General features: G+C 39.8%; 1 protein-coding gene across 6 annotated transcripts in view; it reads left to right on the top strand.

Annotated features, from left to right (window-relative positions):
* The window catches only part of LOC128307365 (potassium voltage-gated channel protein Shaker-like), a 107,626-nt gene extending 93,820 nt beyond the window's left edge, over window positions 1-13,806 (top strand). For all 6 annotated transcript variants that reach the window (XM_053045164.1, XM_053045163.1, XM_053045165.1 and 3 more), the window contains one exon: window positions 751-13,806. Coding sequence is in view for 1 of the 6 variants with exons in the window: in XM_053045166.1 (XP_052901126.1) it covers window positions 751-753 (3 nt within the window). In the remaining 5 variants the exon portion in view is untranslated. The remainder of the gene's footprint in view (window positions 1-750) is intronic.
* Window positions 13,807-20,030: the final 6,224 nt, after the last annotated feature.

The raw sequence follows: 20,030 nt of genomic DNA, 5'->3' as shown, positions 1-20,030 counted from the left end.
GAAGATCACACAGATAACACAGTCGTACTCTCTTACTCTCCCCCCAAAAATAAAATGAAAGACAAGGCCAGATAGTAGGGATACGAGTTACGGTGCTCACCATCACACCATGGCTGGTGGTATCTAAGACATGAGCATGAGTGTGATAGGGATAGAAGCTGTAGCAATCTCTACCAAATACTTAGAACAAATGTACGAGACGTCAGTAGGAACTGAACAGACAGTGACTTTCACGTCAAAGACATTAATGACTTGAGGACTCACCTAATGCTGCAGGAGACGGACAATCTGATTGCGATAAGGTCCTCAAATGTGCCTCGTAAGGTCAGAACTACCCCCGACCGGAACAGACTCTACCAGACCTACAACTATACATCCTCTCCAACGAACTCCTCATTCCACGATGAACGTTTCCTTCCAGCGTAATCCTTCTGTCCGTACCGAACATCCCAGCCACCTTCTCTCGCTCCCTCGTCCAATGTCTGTGTTATGTTCCCATTGTACAAAAACCAGTACCGGAAAGACCGCCTATCCTCCACTCGCATGTCTGTCGCCCGCTACCGGACAGACACGTCTGGTAGGATGGCCTACGCACAGTGCAGCAAAATCTAACATGTCTACCCTTTTTTTCTTTCTTTTCTTTACTTTCTCTCTTTCCCACTACTTGCATCTTATTACCGCAACCGCCCACCGCATCGGTTCGGTGCAAAACGGTGTTTCGCCCACGGCTCGTCCTGAACCGTCCATCAGTGAAACGAACACTTCGCGCTATTTTTTGGCCAGCAGAACTCATACGCTGGCTGCCAGTTTCACCGAGAGCGGTCTGAACGGTTTGAACGGTCTCCCCATCGCCAACCATCGCCGGAGCGGAACACACGTCGTGGACAGGTTGCCGGTCCCGTACAGCCCGCCCCCCGGTGGGCCTCCTGCTCCACCGTGTACCATGTTTGACACATTCACCTTACCCTTCCCCCCCTCCACTGCACCACTGTACCCCCTCCAAATAGCCTTCATATGCCTGCTCATTCGGTACCGCTTCCGATGACAGCTGACGCACGCAGATACCGGATAGATACCGCTCGCCTCGTCTCGCACTAGACATCGAACGTAAAGAAGAAAAAAAACAGAATAACCAGGTCGGGAACGGTACAAAGAGACGTCGGTGGTATCGTCACCACCGGGGACGACACGAGAGGCGATCGATCTGGACATCCGAATCATCCCTGCAAAACCCGCTCGACCCCCACCCGATTGAACGGTGCAAGTAGTAGTAATAGTAGTAGTAGTAGCAGCAGCAGCAGCAGCAGCAGCAGGCAGCACCAACAGCAGGACATACTCCGGACGGTTTCACCAGCGTGTCGACCACACGCGAGAGCGGGATGGCCCGCGGACTCGTGGTCGTGCCCCGTTTGTCCTTCAACAAACATCATCGCGCCCGATTAGTGAACAGTAACAGTCAGCAAAGCGAAAATATATAACCATGCGCTAGCTTAGCGAAAGGAAAGATGAAGCGTTTTAACAGGCTGCTGTCCGGTTTTGTGTTCTATTTTTCTATTAAACGTGACTAGGCCTAGCAGATCCCAAAGGCGTTCGGTGACGAACTAAGCGTATAAGCGTACAATATTTCCCCCCTCCCCCCTCAATACTGCAACCGCTTTCTCGAAATTTTGCTGTGTGCGTTCGTGAGTACGTTGTTACTTCTTCTGCCACATAGCGAGCATTACCAAAAAGTTTAAAGTGAACAAACCCGAAAAAAAAAATCAAAAAAAAAAAACAAAACAAAACAAAACAAAACAAATGAATCACACCATCCATTCGGTGCGCCCTAACCGCTACACTCATTGATGCACGCGCAAACAACCTCAGCAGGACCTCCGCATACATTCGCAATCCACTCCATAACAGAGAGACACCACACACGCACACTGTTCGGGGGCTGCCGCTCCGGGCCGGCCATCCGGGAAAACCGCGCGTTCAGCCGTACGTCCGTTCCACTCGTCCTTGGCATACGAGGACTGAACACAATATCCGCAGTTTATTGCGTATTTTGCAAACTTTTTCATCTATTGTCAAACCAAAACCAAACCAAAAAAAAAACTTTAATCTAGATTAAACAACCAAAAACCAAAACAAGCAACAGCAACAAAAAAAAGAAGCATGGGGGATGGGAATAAGCAAGAAACGATAAGCGGTACCAACTAAAATGCAAACCAAAACTAAGGCAATGGTATAGGAGGGCACATGGTTAAGGAAATAAAAAAAGGGAGAAAAAATGGAAACTACTACTACCACTGTTACAAAAAAAAAGTAATAACAGCTAAACCAAAGGGAACGAAACCAAAAAGTAAATAAATAATCAATAATTAAAGAAGACAGGCGGCAGACAAACGAAGAAGAAGCTAAACAAATCGTAAGGAAATCATTCGCAGTTATACCACATTAAAAAAAAAAACACACACACACACGTACATAACAAGCAGCATACCTTAGCAAAGTAAAGCGTCGCAAACAAACAAACAAACAAACAAACAAACAAAAAAAGGGGGCAAAACAAACCTGAGGGCGTGTAGACTTATAAAGTGTGGAAAATGAAGAAGAAGAAGGAGAAGAAAACACAGACAAAGAAAATAAGCTAAGCTGTCTATGGCATTCGTGCGAAAATATAAAAAAAATAATTACCGGAGCAGGAGCGTCAGTGGAGTGCTGTCAAAAAGGAGGGCTGAACGAATAAAAGAAGAAGAAGATTAAAAAAAACCACGCGGAAGGAAACACAGGGCCAACAAGGGCATTGTAGTATGGGGCATAGTAGTACTGGGTACCGTATCCCTTCCTTCGGACATTTCCTTTCTGCAACACGACACACGGTTTTTTGCTAGCGAGGATGACTAAACACACACACACACAGCGTTGCGAAAATGGAACAAACACTGAGCACATGAGTGCGCCATCTGGTGGACGCGCAAGTGCGCCAGAAGTACACTTAACACAATACACTCACACGACTAAATCACATACGCAAACACACCCACACATCCACACATCACATACAATAGGTGTCGATTGTTTGGTCAGGCATGTAATAACAATACGCGAATGTACCGCTAGAGGGCGCACCCCCCCAAAAAACCAACAGCAATGCTTAGTATAGCGTGTTTAGTGGATGAAATAGTAACACAGTAAGTAAGAGACATGATTTTCCCTCCCTCCAGCCTTTCTTTCTCTTCCTCTTCGCACCAAACTCCCGTATTTATGCACCACCCCCGATCCCTTTTTCTCACTTCTACTAGAAAAACCTTCCCCCTCCAATCGTTAAAAAAGGGTCGAATTTTTTGTTGTAGTAAACAGGCAGCAAGACAAAAAAAAGGAACAAACCAAAGTGCAATAGTGCAAACAAATCGATACACACACTCACACACAAACAAACCACACGTACACACGCAACACACCGGACAGTGAACGAAAAAAAGAAAAACGTCAATGTCACTAGGGTTAGGCCCGGGCTCCGCAAGCGTACCAGCAACGGTCCTGCCCCGTTTGTAGATATTCCTTTCGGTTTTTCGGTAAAATCTAATTCAATTCTTATCTACTATGTGCTCCTTCCCACCTGCGACCCGCGTGTACTGTTTACGGGAAGGTGCGGAATGGCAAACAAAATAAAAAAAAACAACATAAAGAAAACCCCGTTTTGCTTGAGTACATAAAGAAAACCCAAAAAAAATAAACAAACAAACCAAAACAAACTAAAATCCTACCTACGTTTTAGCCTTGTAGGCAGATTAGGCGACAGATAGGCCAGTGAAACTTAGGGTTAGGGATGCTCGTAGGCAAATGCAAAAACACGGGGAAAGGGGTGAATAGGGAGGGGTAAACGTGAGAAAATATGAAAGAGAGAGGGAGAGTGAGAGAGAGAGAGAGGGAGTGGATATAGAGCGAAAAAAGAGGAAATAAACGAAAGAGATAGCAGCAGCAAAACCCTGGCGCTAGCATTCCGATCGGAAAATGAAGAGATAACGAATAGTATCTCGATCTTCTCCCTCTTTCTTTCTCTTTCTTTCTCATTCTCTCCTTCTGTCTCTCTCTCTCTTTCTCTTACTAGCCAGAAATTAAAAAAAAACTGACAAAATTCTAAAAAAAACGTCCTAAAGCTTGATGCGCGGCGTGTTCGCATATGTTTTTTGGGTGGAGGTAGTAGATGCAGAGTAGTTTTGCCATGTTTATTATTCACTATTTAAAATCGAAATCGAACCGAACCACGTTCGGTTAGCCGGTAGCGTGGTTATGGTAGCAAAACGCACCATATATACTCACACATACAATAACACACTCTACCCAACATCCGGTCCTCCTTTCCCCTACCCTCTCTCCTTCTCCCTCCACCTCGGAAAATGCAATGAGATATTATAGTAAACGAGTAAACTTCAATAGAATTCTTAATCAGATTAATTTATTATTCATATATTTTTTCTATAAAATAATGGAAGCGGTTACCGTATTGCTCTTTATAGATTCTAATCCAAGCAAAACGCAAAATGATGAAGCGGTAGAGAAATAATAATAACAATTAAAAAAAACTCGAAATCGGAATAAGAAGCACATAGTGACACAAATTATAATGAAGGTTTGCGAAGAAGCAGAAAGCTAGCGAAAAAAAACAGTACATATTACAATGGAGGCGCTGGTTCAATCGTTCATGGTTACAAAGAACAAAACACACACACGCACACAAAACACGACAAAATCTACACGATACTACCGCCGGAGCGACTTATCAGAAAAGGAAGGAAGATAGTGACAAAACACTCTAAAACAAAACGACATGTACACACACTTACACAAACACATACACCGGAAAAACAACAAACAAAGCCATGCAAGAAGTTTAAAGCAATGAGGTAGTACGCGGAAGAATTTATGTGACTACAAACAGACAAAGCAAACGAACAAGGCGTGTGTAAGCTTATATCGTATAGTGAATCTAAGTAAAAAAACGCAAACTCTGAAAAAAAAACTCAAAAGAAAATGAATGAAAATATCTAAAAACAAAATGAGAAAAGGTGCAAGCTAAAACCAAAACCAAACCCAAACATGATAACAAAAACGAACAAAACAAAAACACGTACGGAAAAAGAAACGAGAAGGAAAAACACTCATACACAAACACACACACATACATACAAATACATGTTAAAGAAAAATGGCTGCCATCCCAATTGTTGCGTCCTTTTTAGTACACTACGAATTACTCTCACTGGTCACCATCGAATATTCACCAGTATGGAGGGAGGGGAATAAAACAAAGAGCGGCAAGAGAGACGAGATACGGAAAGGGAAAGATAATAGCAAAAACCAAACCGACACAACATCAAACAGCAAATGTATATGAATACCGAACAAATAGAAACGTCAAAATGACATACTTTTTAAGTAGTTCTGAAACAAAGGCAAGCAACAACAACAAAAACACATCGAAACCGGGCAAAACCTTATCTCTCTCCGCTCTGCTATCCTCCCTTCGTATGCCCTTCATTTTGGTAACTCTAAAGCTCTCTATATATCTCTCTCTCTCTGTCTCTCTGTTTCTGTCTCTCTCACGCGCTCACACACACGCCAACAAAAACACTTTTTCTCTTTTTCTTGCTCATTACTCTCTAGAGCACACTCTCTCTCTCTCTCTTTATTTACACATTTCTCGTCTCAAGTATTACTCGTTCCTCTCTTTTGCACGAGCGCACTACTTGAAGAAACCCCCACGCACACACACATATACATATTTGATTTTATTACTTCTTCTCGTTATTTATTTACTCTTTTGTACAATTCGGTGTTTACCTGATTTTCTAAGTGGATTTTTCTTTCCGAGACCGTTGACGAATTTAAGTTTGTTGTTGGTGTTTGTTGTCCTTCTTCAGTTTCCTCGTTTTCTGGTTAGTGTTTTTATTTTATTCTCTCGTCCTTTTTTGTCTTTTTATCTGTTGCTTTCATTTCATTTGTTACAATCGAGTATATAATATCACAGTGCTAGTTACAGTACAGCTCCTATTATTATTTCCCTAATTTCTGTTGAAAAGCTGATGATTTTCATTTAATTCATGAGTTTGTTATACTGAATTACCTGTTAAATAAACGCCACAGACAAATCATCCTTGTTTGCTCGCACTGGACATACAGTGTACGTCACATTGTACCCGCTGACGGAATGTGACGCACTTTGCCTAAGCAATCGTTAAACAGCCCGAAGCATACATGCAAAGTCTCCGGTCGGTATGGTATGAGATTATGGTTTCCTGTTTTCTGCATCATCACATCGAAACGCTCAACCAACCTAATGTCAATTAATGCCACAAACATGATGCTTTCGATGCAAACTGTGTGCTGGTTTTTTGGACAGCTTTCGCCACGAGTACCAAAAGTATCCCCTTCTCCAAAAATGAATGAATAGGCTTTGTTTTTCAACTCCATAATGTTTATGTTATTGTTTCTTTTTTTTCTTGTATCTAAACATCTATCTTGGATACAGGCAGTTGACGAAAATGTTTTATTTGTTTTCCATTTATGCCAAACAATGCCGAAAAATGTGCTGTCAAACAATGGTGTTCGGCTGTCAAACAATTGTCGAAAAGGACAGCAAAAACAAAGACAAATAACAAAATCCGGGTATTTCTAACAGACCTACGATTACCAAGCCGATGCTATGCTGTGCCCTACACACCAACTATTGAACCTCACCTTCCAACCCAGGATTGGATACAACTACACAAACATCTAAACAGACCCTATGCAATACAAAGGAGTTGTGAAAGGTATACAGCAAGAAGACGAATCGATTGTACGTAAAAGTCTCCCACAACCGTATGCAAGATGTAAACAAATAGAGAGAGAAAGCAAAACATCCAGCGTGCTAGTGAGAACGAGCAAAATCAAGAACAACACAAAGCAGAAAAAAAAGGAAAACGAAAACAAAACACACAAACAGCAGAAACCACTCAAACACAGCATATAGTAAAACGAATAACCGAGAGAAGTAGCAGTAAAAAAATAAAGATTCAGAGTAAGAAAATATGTGCAAGGAAACAAGAACACCAAAAAAAAACAAAACATAAGAAGATGAAGTGTGTAAGTTTATAAAACTAAACAAAATAAAAACGTCGTTTTAAATGAAGCGAAAACGGGAACTATAACAATACAAACAAAGCAAACGAAAAAAAAACAACTAAATTTGTGGACATTTGCCAAACAACATTAATACAAATGCACGAGTGGTAATAAGGCAAACACAAAAGCAACTTAAAAGCAACAGAATAAGAGAACCGGGACACTCAAGAACATCCTGAACGCAAAACACAAAAAACGAAATAAAGAGAGAAAGAAAAAGAGAGAGAGAGAAGGAGAGCGAGAACGTAAGAGAGGGAAAGAGAGAGAGTTTAAAAGAGATTAAAAAAGAGTGCGAGTGAGATAGTGAAAAATAACCAAAGAAAAATTGTAAACTTAACGATATTCATTACTCATTTGAATAAGAACGAGAGCTCTCCAGTTTTGTCGTTAAACAAAAAAAAACAAAGCGAGTCTTTTGCAAAGCACTGGAACTAATTAATGAAGTAAAATGCATAAATATATAAATATCGGCGGTTTAGCATATGCCCGGCAGAAAGGGGATAAAAGAATGTTACTAACATTTTTGAAATCTTAGCCTGTGAAATCCAGAAAATTGTTTTGCAAAAACTAAATGCTACTAGGCTAGGCTTTTTGTGCAACAAAGCAATAGAAGGCTGCACATGTTTTGTGAAGTGGAAGCAATCCCGGCGGCAATTGTAACGAGAGCTAATCCTACAGACGAATACACACCACAAAAAAAACACACATACATACAGCCACATAAATATACACGCGATAGCTACAAGCAAGCTAAGACAAAATGCCCATGCAGCAAAACTCTACCCTGTATAAGCGAGCGTTAACGAGGTAACTAGCCCCTCCCCCCACCCCCCCCACCCTCCCTCCTACTCTCCCCGACCCCCGCAAGAGAGCGGAATGGAAGTATTCGCTTTCTCTTATGAAAGTGTGCGTGTGTGTCGTGCGGGGATTGCGAGACTAAACAGTTTGACGGGCGGCGTAAACGGTGTAGAAACGTAAGATTTACCTTTTTAGATAGTCCTTTAACAAAGCAAAACAAAATATTGAAATGATATGCAAGCTAAGAATTACATCCAACCAAATCCACCAAAACCTTATCGCATTCGACCAAAAAAAAAATCAAATCTTTTGAAGCACGACAGTTTGGTCTGGAAGAAAGAACAACCAACTAGAGAAAACCGTGGGCAGAAAAGATAAAAAAATAACTTAAAGGCTTATCCTACTTCGCACATGGGTTTTATTTGTTTGGGATTTAAACATAAAGATTAAACTCGCGTGCAATGGTTACGCTCTGGTGGTATGCGTTTTTTCCTTTCTTTTTCTATTCATTTTTTACGCTCGTTAAAGATGTCCTGATCCGCACTAGGTAATAGCGAGCATCACGTGAAAAGTGTATAGCAGTGAAAAACAAAATACAAAGTAACAAGACAACCCCTTCCCTCCCCCTCTCTGTGACGATACGCGACAGAGGAGTGTAGAAATTATGTCCAAAAACCAAAGCAAGAAGAGTAAGTGCATAGAATGGTCAAAAATATAGTAGTGAAAACAAATGAGAGAAAAAAAATCAAACTAAACCAAACTAACAATTAACAAACAACAACAAAAAAAACAACCTTTTAGCTTGTAAGTTTATCGCCCCATCAGCTTCTGTTAGTTAGCCCTACGTGTAGAATGAGATGAAAAACGGTGAAGAATTAAGTAAAACAAGAAAGAGCGACATGAAGCGAATGAAAGAGTGAAAATTCTCTAGCACGTACAGACACACACACACCGACACACTCTACAATCACACACATACACACATGGACACATCAACAGCACTGACGACTGACTTGTCCGAACCCATCATCCGCCAATGTAGGTGTAATTACACACAGAAACCCATTACTGATACATTTTTCCTGCTTCCTTAAACGTTTCTTAGAGTGATTGCAGGCTTGTAGGAACAGCGACTACAAAAAAAAGAAAAAAAACTATCCAGTAAAACAACTCTTAAGAAAAACGTTATGAAGTAATGTTTATGTAGTGCACACGATCCTCTAACAAAAACAAACAAAACAAAATAAGATAAAATCAATGAAAACCACACCACATGACTACACGTTGAGACACAAGACAAACCAAATAACGAAACAGAAATCAACAACAGTTCGAATGCACACATCTAAACACACTGTGAGGATCACTATGGGAAACTCCGATAAAGGGAAAATGAAAGAGAGAGAAAGTGATTAAGAAAGAAAGAGCGAGAAAGAGAAAAGAAATAAGAAAAAGAGAGAGAGAGAGAGAGAGAGAGAGAGAGAGAGAGAGCAGATACGGAACCTATAGTAGAGAAAACAAGCAAAACAGCCAAGCAACGCAGCTAGCAGCCAAGAGCCAAGCGCCCATAATGCTAAAAATCGATGAAAACATAACAAAAATAAGCAAATAAAACAAAACAAAAAACGAGACAAAAAAATTGTAGCATGTAAGCAAAGCCAGTGGCAAATGGGCATATTTAGTAGGCAGAAGACAGGAAAAACGGAAAAGAAGAAAGGTAGTAATGAAAGAAACAGAATAAGCTTGGTACCAAATGAAACAATACTAGTGAACGTAACTTGGAGCGAAGCAGAGAAAGGTAAATCCAAAAACAGTAAAGAAAAGACAAAAAAAAGAATAAATAAGAGCAGCGAAGTTGCGTCTATACATATATACATATATAATATAAGCGACGAAATGAGATATCGAATCAGTATCGAAACGTGGCGTTTTGGATGCTAAATGTGCAGCATAGCAAAACTTTAAACAAACCGCAAACAAACAACAGCAAAGCATTAAAAAAAACGAGGTGAAAAGCAAAGAAAAGAGAAAAAACATTTTTCCCAAATCTGCAATTATTATCTTTAAAACAAAAATCGCGTAACGATACAACCGCCCCCTCCTAAGAAGGAAAACAAAACAAACGCAAAAAAAAAAAAACCTATGGAGCCAGACGATTAAAATACAGCAAAACACACATAGGAAGGAGTTCGCAAAACAAAACGAAACGAGTGAAAGTAACAGAAAGGCACAGAGATTCGCTAGCCAAGATTGAAAATGTCGAGAAAAATGGAAAAGGACAGCGATAGCAAAAAGAAAAAAAATGAAAAGAAGGAGAGGAAAGAAAGAGAGCGAGAAAGATAAAGAGACCGGGAGAAAGAGAAAAGAGCGAGAGATTGTGTGAGATAAATGAAGTGAAGCCAGATTATGCAGTGCAGATCGATGCGAGCAAGAAAGATAAAAAAGTAACATAGAATTAAGCGAAACAAACCATTTCCCGAATTTCTTCCTCTTTTGGATAGTGTAATGAACGATTATGAAACCCAGTTGCAATGGAAGCAAGCGATAGGGCAAGGCTGTAGTTAAATAAAAGCAAAACAAACGTGAAGCAGAACTACAAACACAGAAACGCAGAAGAAATAATAATAATGATAATAGTAATAGTAATAATAAAAATAATAATAATAATAATAATAATAAATAGTACTAATAATAACATTGAAGACCCGAGTAAGGCGAAGAAATACGAGAAACAGTGAGAGCGAAAGAGAGAAAGAAAGAAAAAATGGAAGAACATAGAGAAAGAAAAGGGAAACATACACACAAGCAGTGAACCAAAATTCTTATGATTAAAACAAAAAAAAGTAAGCTTAACTAAAACCCATTTTAAATAAGCAGATATCCCTTTAAAGAAAAACACGAAACAAAAGCAAGTAAGAAAGAATGAGACAGACTCGTAAAATAAAACTAGAAATTAGACAACGCTCACACAAAGGTACGACGATTCACACTCTAACTCACACATACTTGAACACACACCCACATACACCCACAAACATACATACGTGGAAATAGAAACTATTGCTCCCATTAGCAGAAGCAGAATCGAAAAAAAAGCACCTGAATGAGTTACTATTCGCGCAGGAAAATGGACGAGAAAAGCTTACGCATAAAGCAAGAGAGTGAGACAGAAACACAAGATTCACTAGGAAGGAAAAATGAATACTAAACAACCAAAGAAGCCAACCAAAGAGATGCCACGGATTGCCACTTCCACTATCCAACTAACAAATAAGCAACAGAAAGAAAAAGGGAATCAAGGCAGCGAAGGAGAGAGTAGGAGAGGTAAAAAGAAAATGAAAGATGGTAGAGAGAGAGAGAGAGAGAGAGAGAAACAGAGGAGAGTCTCTCTCTATCTAAAGAGTCTAGAGAGCGGTTGAAATTAGGATCCAGAGTTGCCGTTTGTGTATAGCCTTACGCTATATAATTTTCATGAATTCAAGCAATGCTTTCGCATATACTCACAATCGTTGAGATCTATTTATTTATTTTATTTTTTTTTTGTTTCGTTAGAACGGCCTGGCCGTATCGACTTATTTTACCACGTAGCAGGATAGTCAGTCCTTGCTACGGGGGATTGGTCCAGATGGGATTTTGGTCCGGTCCGTTCGTGTGAAGACCGGCTCCGCTACCATCATGTCACCGGGCCGCCCCAAATTTAAACATGTGTAATATGCTACTATTTTATTTCATATTACTGTAAAGCTAAGGAAGCAAATACACTACCCAAGAGTTCAGTTGTTCGACGATCAAAATTATTCTCCCTTTTCTTCACACTATCTCTCTATCTCACTCTCTCTCTCTCCCTCTGTCTCTATTTCCCTTTTACTTTATCCTGTACTGCAAACATGCAAATAAGGAATCAGTAAGGAAAACAACATCCAAATGGAAAAAAGCGTAATCAGTATAAAGACGGAAAGGCAACAGCAGTGGAAAGAAAGAGGGAAAGAATAAGAACTTATTCGTAGCGAGTAGAGAAGGAGTAATCGCGAAAGACAAAACCTCACATTGTGATAAAAAAAATCCAGAACCCAACACTACAAACACAATATTCGTTCTCAGTTCTTACGAACACACAGATACACGCCAGGAAAAACAATATGTCGGATAAAATGCTCCAACTGTATTTGGTGATCAGTCGGATCGCTTTTGCAGTAGGAAGCTTTCTACTTCTTCACGTATCAACCATTCTCTTTATCTTTCTTTCTCTCTATTTCCTCTTACTTTCTCTCTTCATCTCTCCCTCCATCTCTCTATCTATCTCGTTCTCTTTTCTCATCTGAATTAATGGCTGTAAAAATAATATAAATAAATCAAACATGGTGAGATTTACGGAATCTTGCATTCGAAACAAAAACAAAAACAAATTGCGCTGTTCGAAAAAAGGCTGCTTGGGAGTATAAAAATTAGATTAAATTACAAAAAAAATCAAGTCAAAACACAATTACGTTTATCCAATGTTTCTAGCCAAGCGCGATTAGCAGAAGCGTTGTCCATTTTTCACACGGGTGCCCTGCCGCCCGTATCCTTACCAATTCGTCCCCTTCCTTCTTTATCGAGCCCTTTAATAGACATCTTCGGCAGAATAATCGCATTATAGCTCGTTAGTTTTTCCGTTCCTTTAATGTTAACTTTACGCATTCTTAATTATACCTACTGAAGCGATGAAAAACACACGAAGCAACACACTCACACACACAACAAATCAAGGAAGAAAATGAAAACAAATATAACAAGAAGTAAACAAAAAAAACACAAGAAAAGGCTTTACTTAATAAAATTATACTTCATATGTTGAAAAAGTAAGGCACCTGATGTTTCTTCTGTTGTTTCTGTTCTTCAACATGCGCTTTCCACTGTGCTTCACAACAGTTTGCAATAGCTTTCAGCCAATCTTTCTCTTTCTCTCGTACAGCGCAGCCCTATTGTACTATGGAAAGAAAGCAAAAATTCTCCATTTTGTTTCTCCATGTTTCTAACACTAGGGATCGTCTGATCCTACCCTGTTGACGTTCCTCTTTTCCAGCCTCTTACCTGGCCAACATTACAACCATTGAACCACGCCCCTCTTTATGCCCTCTTTCCGTCCGATAAATCCGGGTTGTGTCCTTCGGTAGCGCCAGTATCGATCATTAGACATTAGAAAAGCGTGCCGTACATTAGTGATTCCGTTTTGTGTTTAAGGTGAGTGATGAAAGCCGGAATGAGGGAGTGAGGGAGAACACCGTTCCAAACATTTTCGTATCTTTATTATATTTATTTTTTTGCTATTTGCGCATCCAGATGCGAGAAGAGCTTTGAGCATTAAGGAAAATAAAAAAGAAAATATATCTACGTATAGATACATATATATACATATATTTAGCAACGCAGAGCTGTTGTGCAGCAGTGGATGAATGACGATGAGTGTTCAACGCTCTAGTATCACGCTTAGTGCAAGATTTTGAATCGCTTATTTTGATAACGTATACTAAGCGATAGCGATAGGTGTCAAAGTCAGAGAACTTTCAACATGAGAAATACACGCAGAGAGAGATTAAAAGAGAGAAAGAGCAAGAGAGAAAGAGAGAGAGAGAGATAAAATAGATGGGAAAGAGAAAGTTGTAGCAAAAATAAACAATGAAAGAGTAAGAGAGAAAAAGAGAGCGCGAGAGAGAGATAGAAAAAGAAGAAGAACAAGATAGTTAACTTGCTTACTGCTACCAGCGAAGACCAGGTTCTGTTTCTGTCGATTGGGAATAAATAAAAAAAACAGCGTAAAAGTGATATTTACGAACAACAACTCGCAAAACAATAACCTACACAAAATCAAACAAATACACCCGCACACATACGGAAAAGAAACATACAACAACAAAACGCAACAAACAACACAATAACGTGCAAATTCTAAAACATGTTAATGACACCGAACTAAAACAACGGAAAAAAAGAAATAGCGAGAAGAGAAAAAAAGAAGATAAGACACGAAAAATAAGTTTGCGTATTAAGGGCATTAGATCGAAGAAACAACTACCCAGCAACAACAAAAAAAATCCCATTAGGTTAGGGCTAACAGCCGGAAAGAGAGGAAAGGGAATAAGGCCTCGCTCTTTCTCCCGATAAACCTACCACCCTTCTTCTCCCTGATACACACACAAACACTATCCCGAAACACATACCAAAGCATTAGCAGAGAGACATTTTTGACATGTAGGCGATGCATGGATCGAGCGAACAGTAAAGAAGCCAATATTATTAGCGACAGAAAAAAAACAAAAGCGTAAACTTAAACGAAAAGCAACAAAAAAAAATATTACAAAAAAAAGCAAAAAGGGCGCTACATGAGAAACAACAGCTTTTTAAGAACTTCATTAGCTTAATTTAAAAACAAAAAAAGAAGACAAAAAAATAAACAAAAACATCATAGAAACAATAAGAAGCAAAAAAAAACAAATACAAATACACAAACCAAAGTGATGAGATGCAGAAACACATTATTAAAAAAAAAATAATTAGTTAAAAGCATCGAGCCGCGGTTGAGCGTGTTTGTGTGTGTTTGTGTGTGTGTATGGGTGTGTGTGGTATGTGTATGTATCAAGTGAAGCAGCTGATAGTGTGGAAATTAGGTAACATTTTACATGTAACCCCATCGTCCTTTCCTTTTCTGTTACGGACGCATTCTACGTACACTACGCAATCACATATAAACATATGCTCGCGCATGGCATACATTCACACACACACACACACACACACACACACACACATACACACACACACACAAACGCACATCTACACATTTTCTCAAAAGCTAGTTAAGGTGAAATAGGATTGTATAAATAGTCAAACAAAATTAAAACACGCTACCAAATGAACCAGGTCGAAGTCGGACTTGGTTAAAAGAACGGCAGGAGAAGTGTAAGACGAAGAAGTAGACAGGAGAACAAACCAAGCTGCATAATAAGTTTAGAAAGAAAAAAAAACTAACGCAAAACAAAGAGAAAACGAAGAACAACAACAGCACACTTGAAACAAAAACAACAACAACAAAAAACGAGAGCAAAACAAGCAAAACAAGGTGAACACGAAAGAAGATAAATGCATAAGAAACACACACACACGTGCAAAATCGAAACTGTTCTAAAATGAATCGCACACGCATACACACAATAATGCACGACTTGCAGTTGCGTAACGATGAATGTGTTCTTGTGTGTGTATGTGTATAATTGTGTGTGCGTGGGTCTGTGTTTGTGCATTGTAGAGATGTGTGAGGAAGGCGAAGAACGATAAGAATATTGTTATTAGTATTATTATTATTACTATTATTATTACTATTATTATTATCACAGTTATTATTATGATTAATAATAATAACTATTTACTACCACTTACTAGCAAAAGGTCAAACTTTTGACAAAAACAAATCGTAAACATCATGGTTAAACGCTGCAGGCAAGGAAACAAATGCGAATACTCGAAAGCACACATATCCTTACACACACACGCACACACCAGTAAATATTACCATATGGAGCATCTGCACACATCCTCAAACATACCGTTCACTGTTTGAACCTAAGTTTCCTAGAATGCAACGCGCCGAAATGTAGGCAATGTGGTGTTTCCAGCCGCTTAATGCACAGGTTGAAACGAAATTGACTTTTTAAAGCTTATTAAGAGCCTGCCTTCTTTTTGAACTGTCAATAAGCAACAGTGAACGAAAGTTTCTTTTTATAATAAGGGAAGCACGCAATCTATTTAAAGCATATGTTAACAATAAATTACCACACGAACCACAAACAAACCTTTGTGTGTATGTGAGTGTGCGCGTGTGTGTGAGTGTGTGTGCGTACGTGTAGGGAATGAAAACTAGCAGAAGGAAGTAAATAGCTAAGACCAGCGTTGAAAAGGGCTGGAAGGACATGCAAAATAGAAAAACAGAGCCGAAGAAAATGACAGACAGCGAAAGAAAACACGAAAGGAAACGAACGACCGTGCGAAAAAAAGCAAGGTAGCGAACGCGAAAACAAACACAGAACCCATAATGAAGACAGTGTGTGTGTGTGTGACGAGTGTGCTGAGAGAAGCGATGGAGAAACAAAACACTTGAACTAAAAAAAAAATAAAGACGTTGTTAAGATTATGAAATGTTTTATAACCGTTATAAAAAAAATCGCTGCGAAAATAAATCAATCCAAACACATTCCTCCTGTAAAAAATTACTCCAGCCCATGTGTACGTGTGTTTGCTCTTTTGTTTTTCGTTTTTTTCTAAGCGAATCAATTCAATCAAAAAAATTTGCTGGCGTATTTTCTTCCTACACATAACAGAAACACTTTATAAAGCTTCTATCAGATTTGTTTTAATACACTATATTTCAATGGACTTAACTGAAAGTATTTTGAAGGTAAGTTTGTTTAGTTCCTTAAGCAAGATGACACTTTATTTTTTACGTATAATTCCAATGTGAAGCTTTCTACCCCACCAGTGGAGGATCAACCCCCTTGGAGGTCCAGGGCGGGATTATAGTTGGGGCCTCTAATTAAAAATAAAAACGATGAAAGGGGGTGGATGCTTTCCTGGTATTACATAGTCGGAAACTGGTAGTTTTCGAAGAATTTTTTCTCGACCAACGGGAAAATTAATGTTTTTAACATTGCATACCTCTCGGCGGTTTTCGACCAAAATTGCTGTACAAGGTGCTACCTCTTCCGTGGATGCTTTCCTGGTATCGGAAATCGGAAAACAGCTGGTTTTGTATGGAATTTCGTACCAGCCGACGGAAAGTTTGAGCGAGATGAAGGAGGCTTTCCGTTTTATTGATATTACTTATTAGCGATCGTTCTTACGTGTTTGATAGTATGCAATAGCAATTGTGATGGGCAAAATTGTCCCAGGCTGCAGATGTCACCTCTGGGAAACCATGCTCTCCTGGTATCGGAAATTTGAAAACAATTGTGTGCGCGGCAACGGTATAGTGGTTTTCACAGTTGACCAGCTGATTTGGTCATTGGTCAAATTTGTCAGCATTTTGTCAACTCTAGTGGCACATATTAATGTGAATTTCGATCGTTCGCTTGATCTTCGCGTATGAAGCTTGATGCTCCAATTTTAGGTCGGTTGTCCGTGCGTCAAGAAATCCAAGAATTTCTGGGCCGATCTCGTCGGTCATCGTGAAGACACTTGCGATCATTTCGTCACATTTGCATCAGTATGAAACACACTACGTGCTCCTCAGGCACAATTTGATAGTCAGTAGCCAATTATAGGGATACAACACCACAAAGCACTCACTAATTTTTCTCAAACAAACTGATTTTTCAATGCAAAAAAACGAAACCGCTTTCAGCACGCAAGACAAGGTTTTAGCAAGACTATTATGATAGGTTCTTCACTGAATACATCGTTTTTATATCAATGCATACTTGATTTCTTCAAGTATCTTTTTTCGTGTTCTTTTTTTAATTTAGATCAACGATTTCGCGGCGATTATCTTCAACCGTATGGATTTCGAATTGGAAACTTTAAAACAATTGCAGTCTAACAACATCTGGCGGAAAATTGGTTGCAAAATTAGTGTATAAACATTGCATACCTTACGGCGGAAAATTGGTAGCAAAATTAGTGTATAAACATTGCATACCTTACGGCGGAAAATTGGTTGCAAAATTAGTGTATAAACATTGCATACTTTACGGCGGAAAATTGGTTGCAAAGTTAGTGTATAAACATTGCATACCTTACGGCGGAAAATTGTTTGCAAAGTTAGTGTATAAACATTGCATACCTTACGGCGGAAAGTTGGTTACAAAGTTAGTGTATAAACATTGCATACCTTACGGCGCAGTACCAGGAGCTACCTCTTCCGTGGATGCTCTCCTGGTACTATACACTCGGAAACTGGAGTTTTCGAAGAAATTTTTCACGACCAACGGGAAAGTTAGTGTTTAAACATTGCATACCTTTCGGCGGTTTCGAGCAAAATTGCTGTACTAGGTGCTCTTCCGTGGATGCTCTCCTGGTATCGGAAATCTGAAAACAGCATCTTCCTTAAACTAGTGAACGCTCTCACGGGTTTGATAGTAGGCAATGCAATAGTGATGGGCAAATTATTTATTGCAATAGTGATGGGCAGGTTATTTCACCTGCAGCGCAAATTTTTTTCCACCTCTTGAAAAACATGCTCTCCTAGTATCGGAAATCTGAAATCAATTGTGTGCGCGGCAACGGTATCACAGTTGCCCAGCTGATTTAGTCATTGGACAAATTTGTCAGCATTTTGGCAACTCTCGTGGTCCTGCACCTAATGGATCAAAGAATGCTATAAAACATGATCAATTGTTGAAAAAGTTCAGTAAGTAGTAGCTCACCACAGAAGTCAACCGTTAATTTTTGTTCATCGCCTAAAACATCTACATGAGCGGAACAGGTTGCTAAGAAATTTTGCTGATTGTTACCGAAAAAGTATACCGATTGGAAACTGTACCTTGGGCGAGAAAATCGTAGAAGGCGTTGGACTTATCAGGAATCATAAATGTACGTAAATCGTAGAAAATGTGATCCAAGTAGTGGCGTTATGGTTCTCCTTACCTCATACAAACGTTTTTATATAGACTAGCTTAACGGCCCGGTTTCAGGGCTACGCAATAGAACTCTGAGTTGTACGCAAGGGAACTTTGTTTTCGATACTTTGCTGATGTTTGTTTGATCATGGAGGTAGTCTTTCAACACAAAAACTTGACTTGATTTTAGTTTTCAAACTCATTTTACAACTCATTTCAATATCACAACTCATTTCAAGTTTTCACAACTCATTTCAATATCATCGACAAGAAAAGCAAAAATTTGATAAGAGTACAGCAAATCAAGAGGAAAAACAGGATGTTTATACTAATAATTCTCGAACAGCGGAGCTCATCGAAATGAGCGGATCGTCGTCTTTCGATCTTTCTTCGTCGTCGACCACAACTACTCTTTACTGACAAAACCAAGTCGTAAATCACGTTCCAGAACAATGAAAATCCCAACAGCTTCTCCCATATTTTGCACGGTGAAGATCGAGGCACGACGAGGGAAAAAATCAGAGCTTATCCCTTAACTTCGGCTTGGCGCCAACGGCCGCAGCTGTACAATAGCGAACATTGACGGGTGTCATGTCGACGAGGGGGGAAATTATTTCCGGTGCCCATGTTGTCGCCGGACGGATGCGAATGTGGCGAGACTTTCGGCGCCAACGGTCCCCATGCGAGCTGGGCGATCCGATGACCTCTCGGAAGAAAACACCCGGCAGAGAGGCTTTGCATGATCATGACGCATCGAATGGCGCCACTGCTGCCGATCGGAAGCTAGACAACTTCCTCGCAAAAAACCACGCACAGGCTCCGAACAAAGAAAGCATTGCAGTAAAGCCATGTACAGTACTGTCATCGTACCATAACGACTGGAACACTTGCGACGAAGGTGGATGTATAATGTGCACAACTTTTATTATTTCACAATTTTCAGACACAAACGCATGATCATTTCAATTGTAACCGACTTGGGAGTGGTATCGCGTTTTCATGTGAAGAGTATCGCCATCAGGATGATTGCGTTTCCGCCGAATCTCGCATCATTACTGCAAAGAAGCACGTTTCTGTCAATGGGAGTAAAGCGTCGATTTTCTCAGCTATTTTCCCAATAAAATCGCCGCGCTTTGATGAAAGCTGCGCAGTGGCATCATAATCGGTATTAACCTCAAATACCCAGCGCTCAGTAAGCTCAAAGTTAGCCACCTTATAGATGTACAAGGTCACGTTGTATCTTTTCAGACCACGATTCCTTTCTGTCAACACGAAAGGGAACGAAACTCGTATTTATCCAACTCCAAAATCGCAGCAAAAAGGGGAGTAAGCCATACCTTTTATTTCCGCAATAACGGATTCGACGAATGCCCTTATTTCCCTGTCCTTCGGAACGTACAGCAGCTCTCCGTCAAATAGCTCGCCTGCATAACCGTGCGTTAAAATGATCTGCCTGCGATAGAGCAAGGTGTACAGGCAGCGCTCTGGAAAAAT

This window comes from Anopheles moucheti, chromosome X (assembly GCF_943734755.1).
Source record: "Anopheles moucheti chromosome X, idAnoMoucSN_F20_07, whole genome shotgun sequence".
NCBI classification, from domain to species: Eukaryota; Metazoa; Arthropoda; class Insecta; order Diptera; family Culicidae; genus Anopheles; species Anopheles moucheti.
Note: the sequence above shows the minus strand (reverse complement) of the source record. Positions and strands in the feature narration are given on the sequence as shown.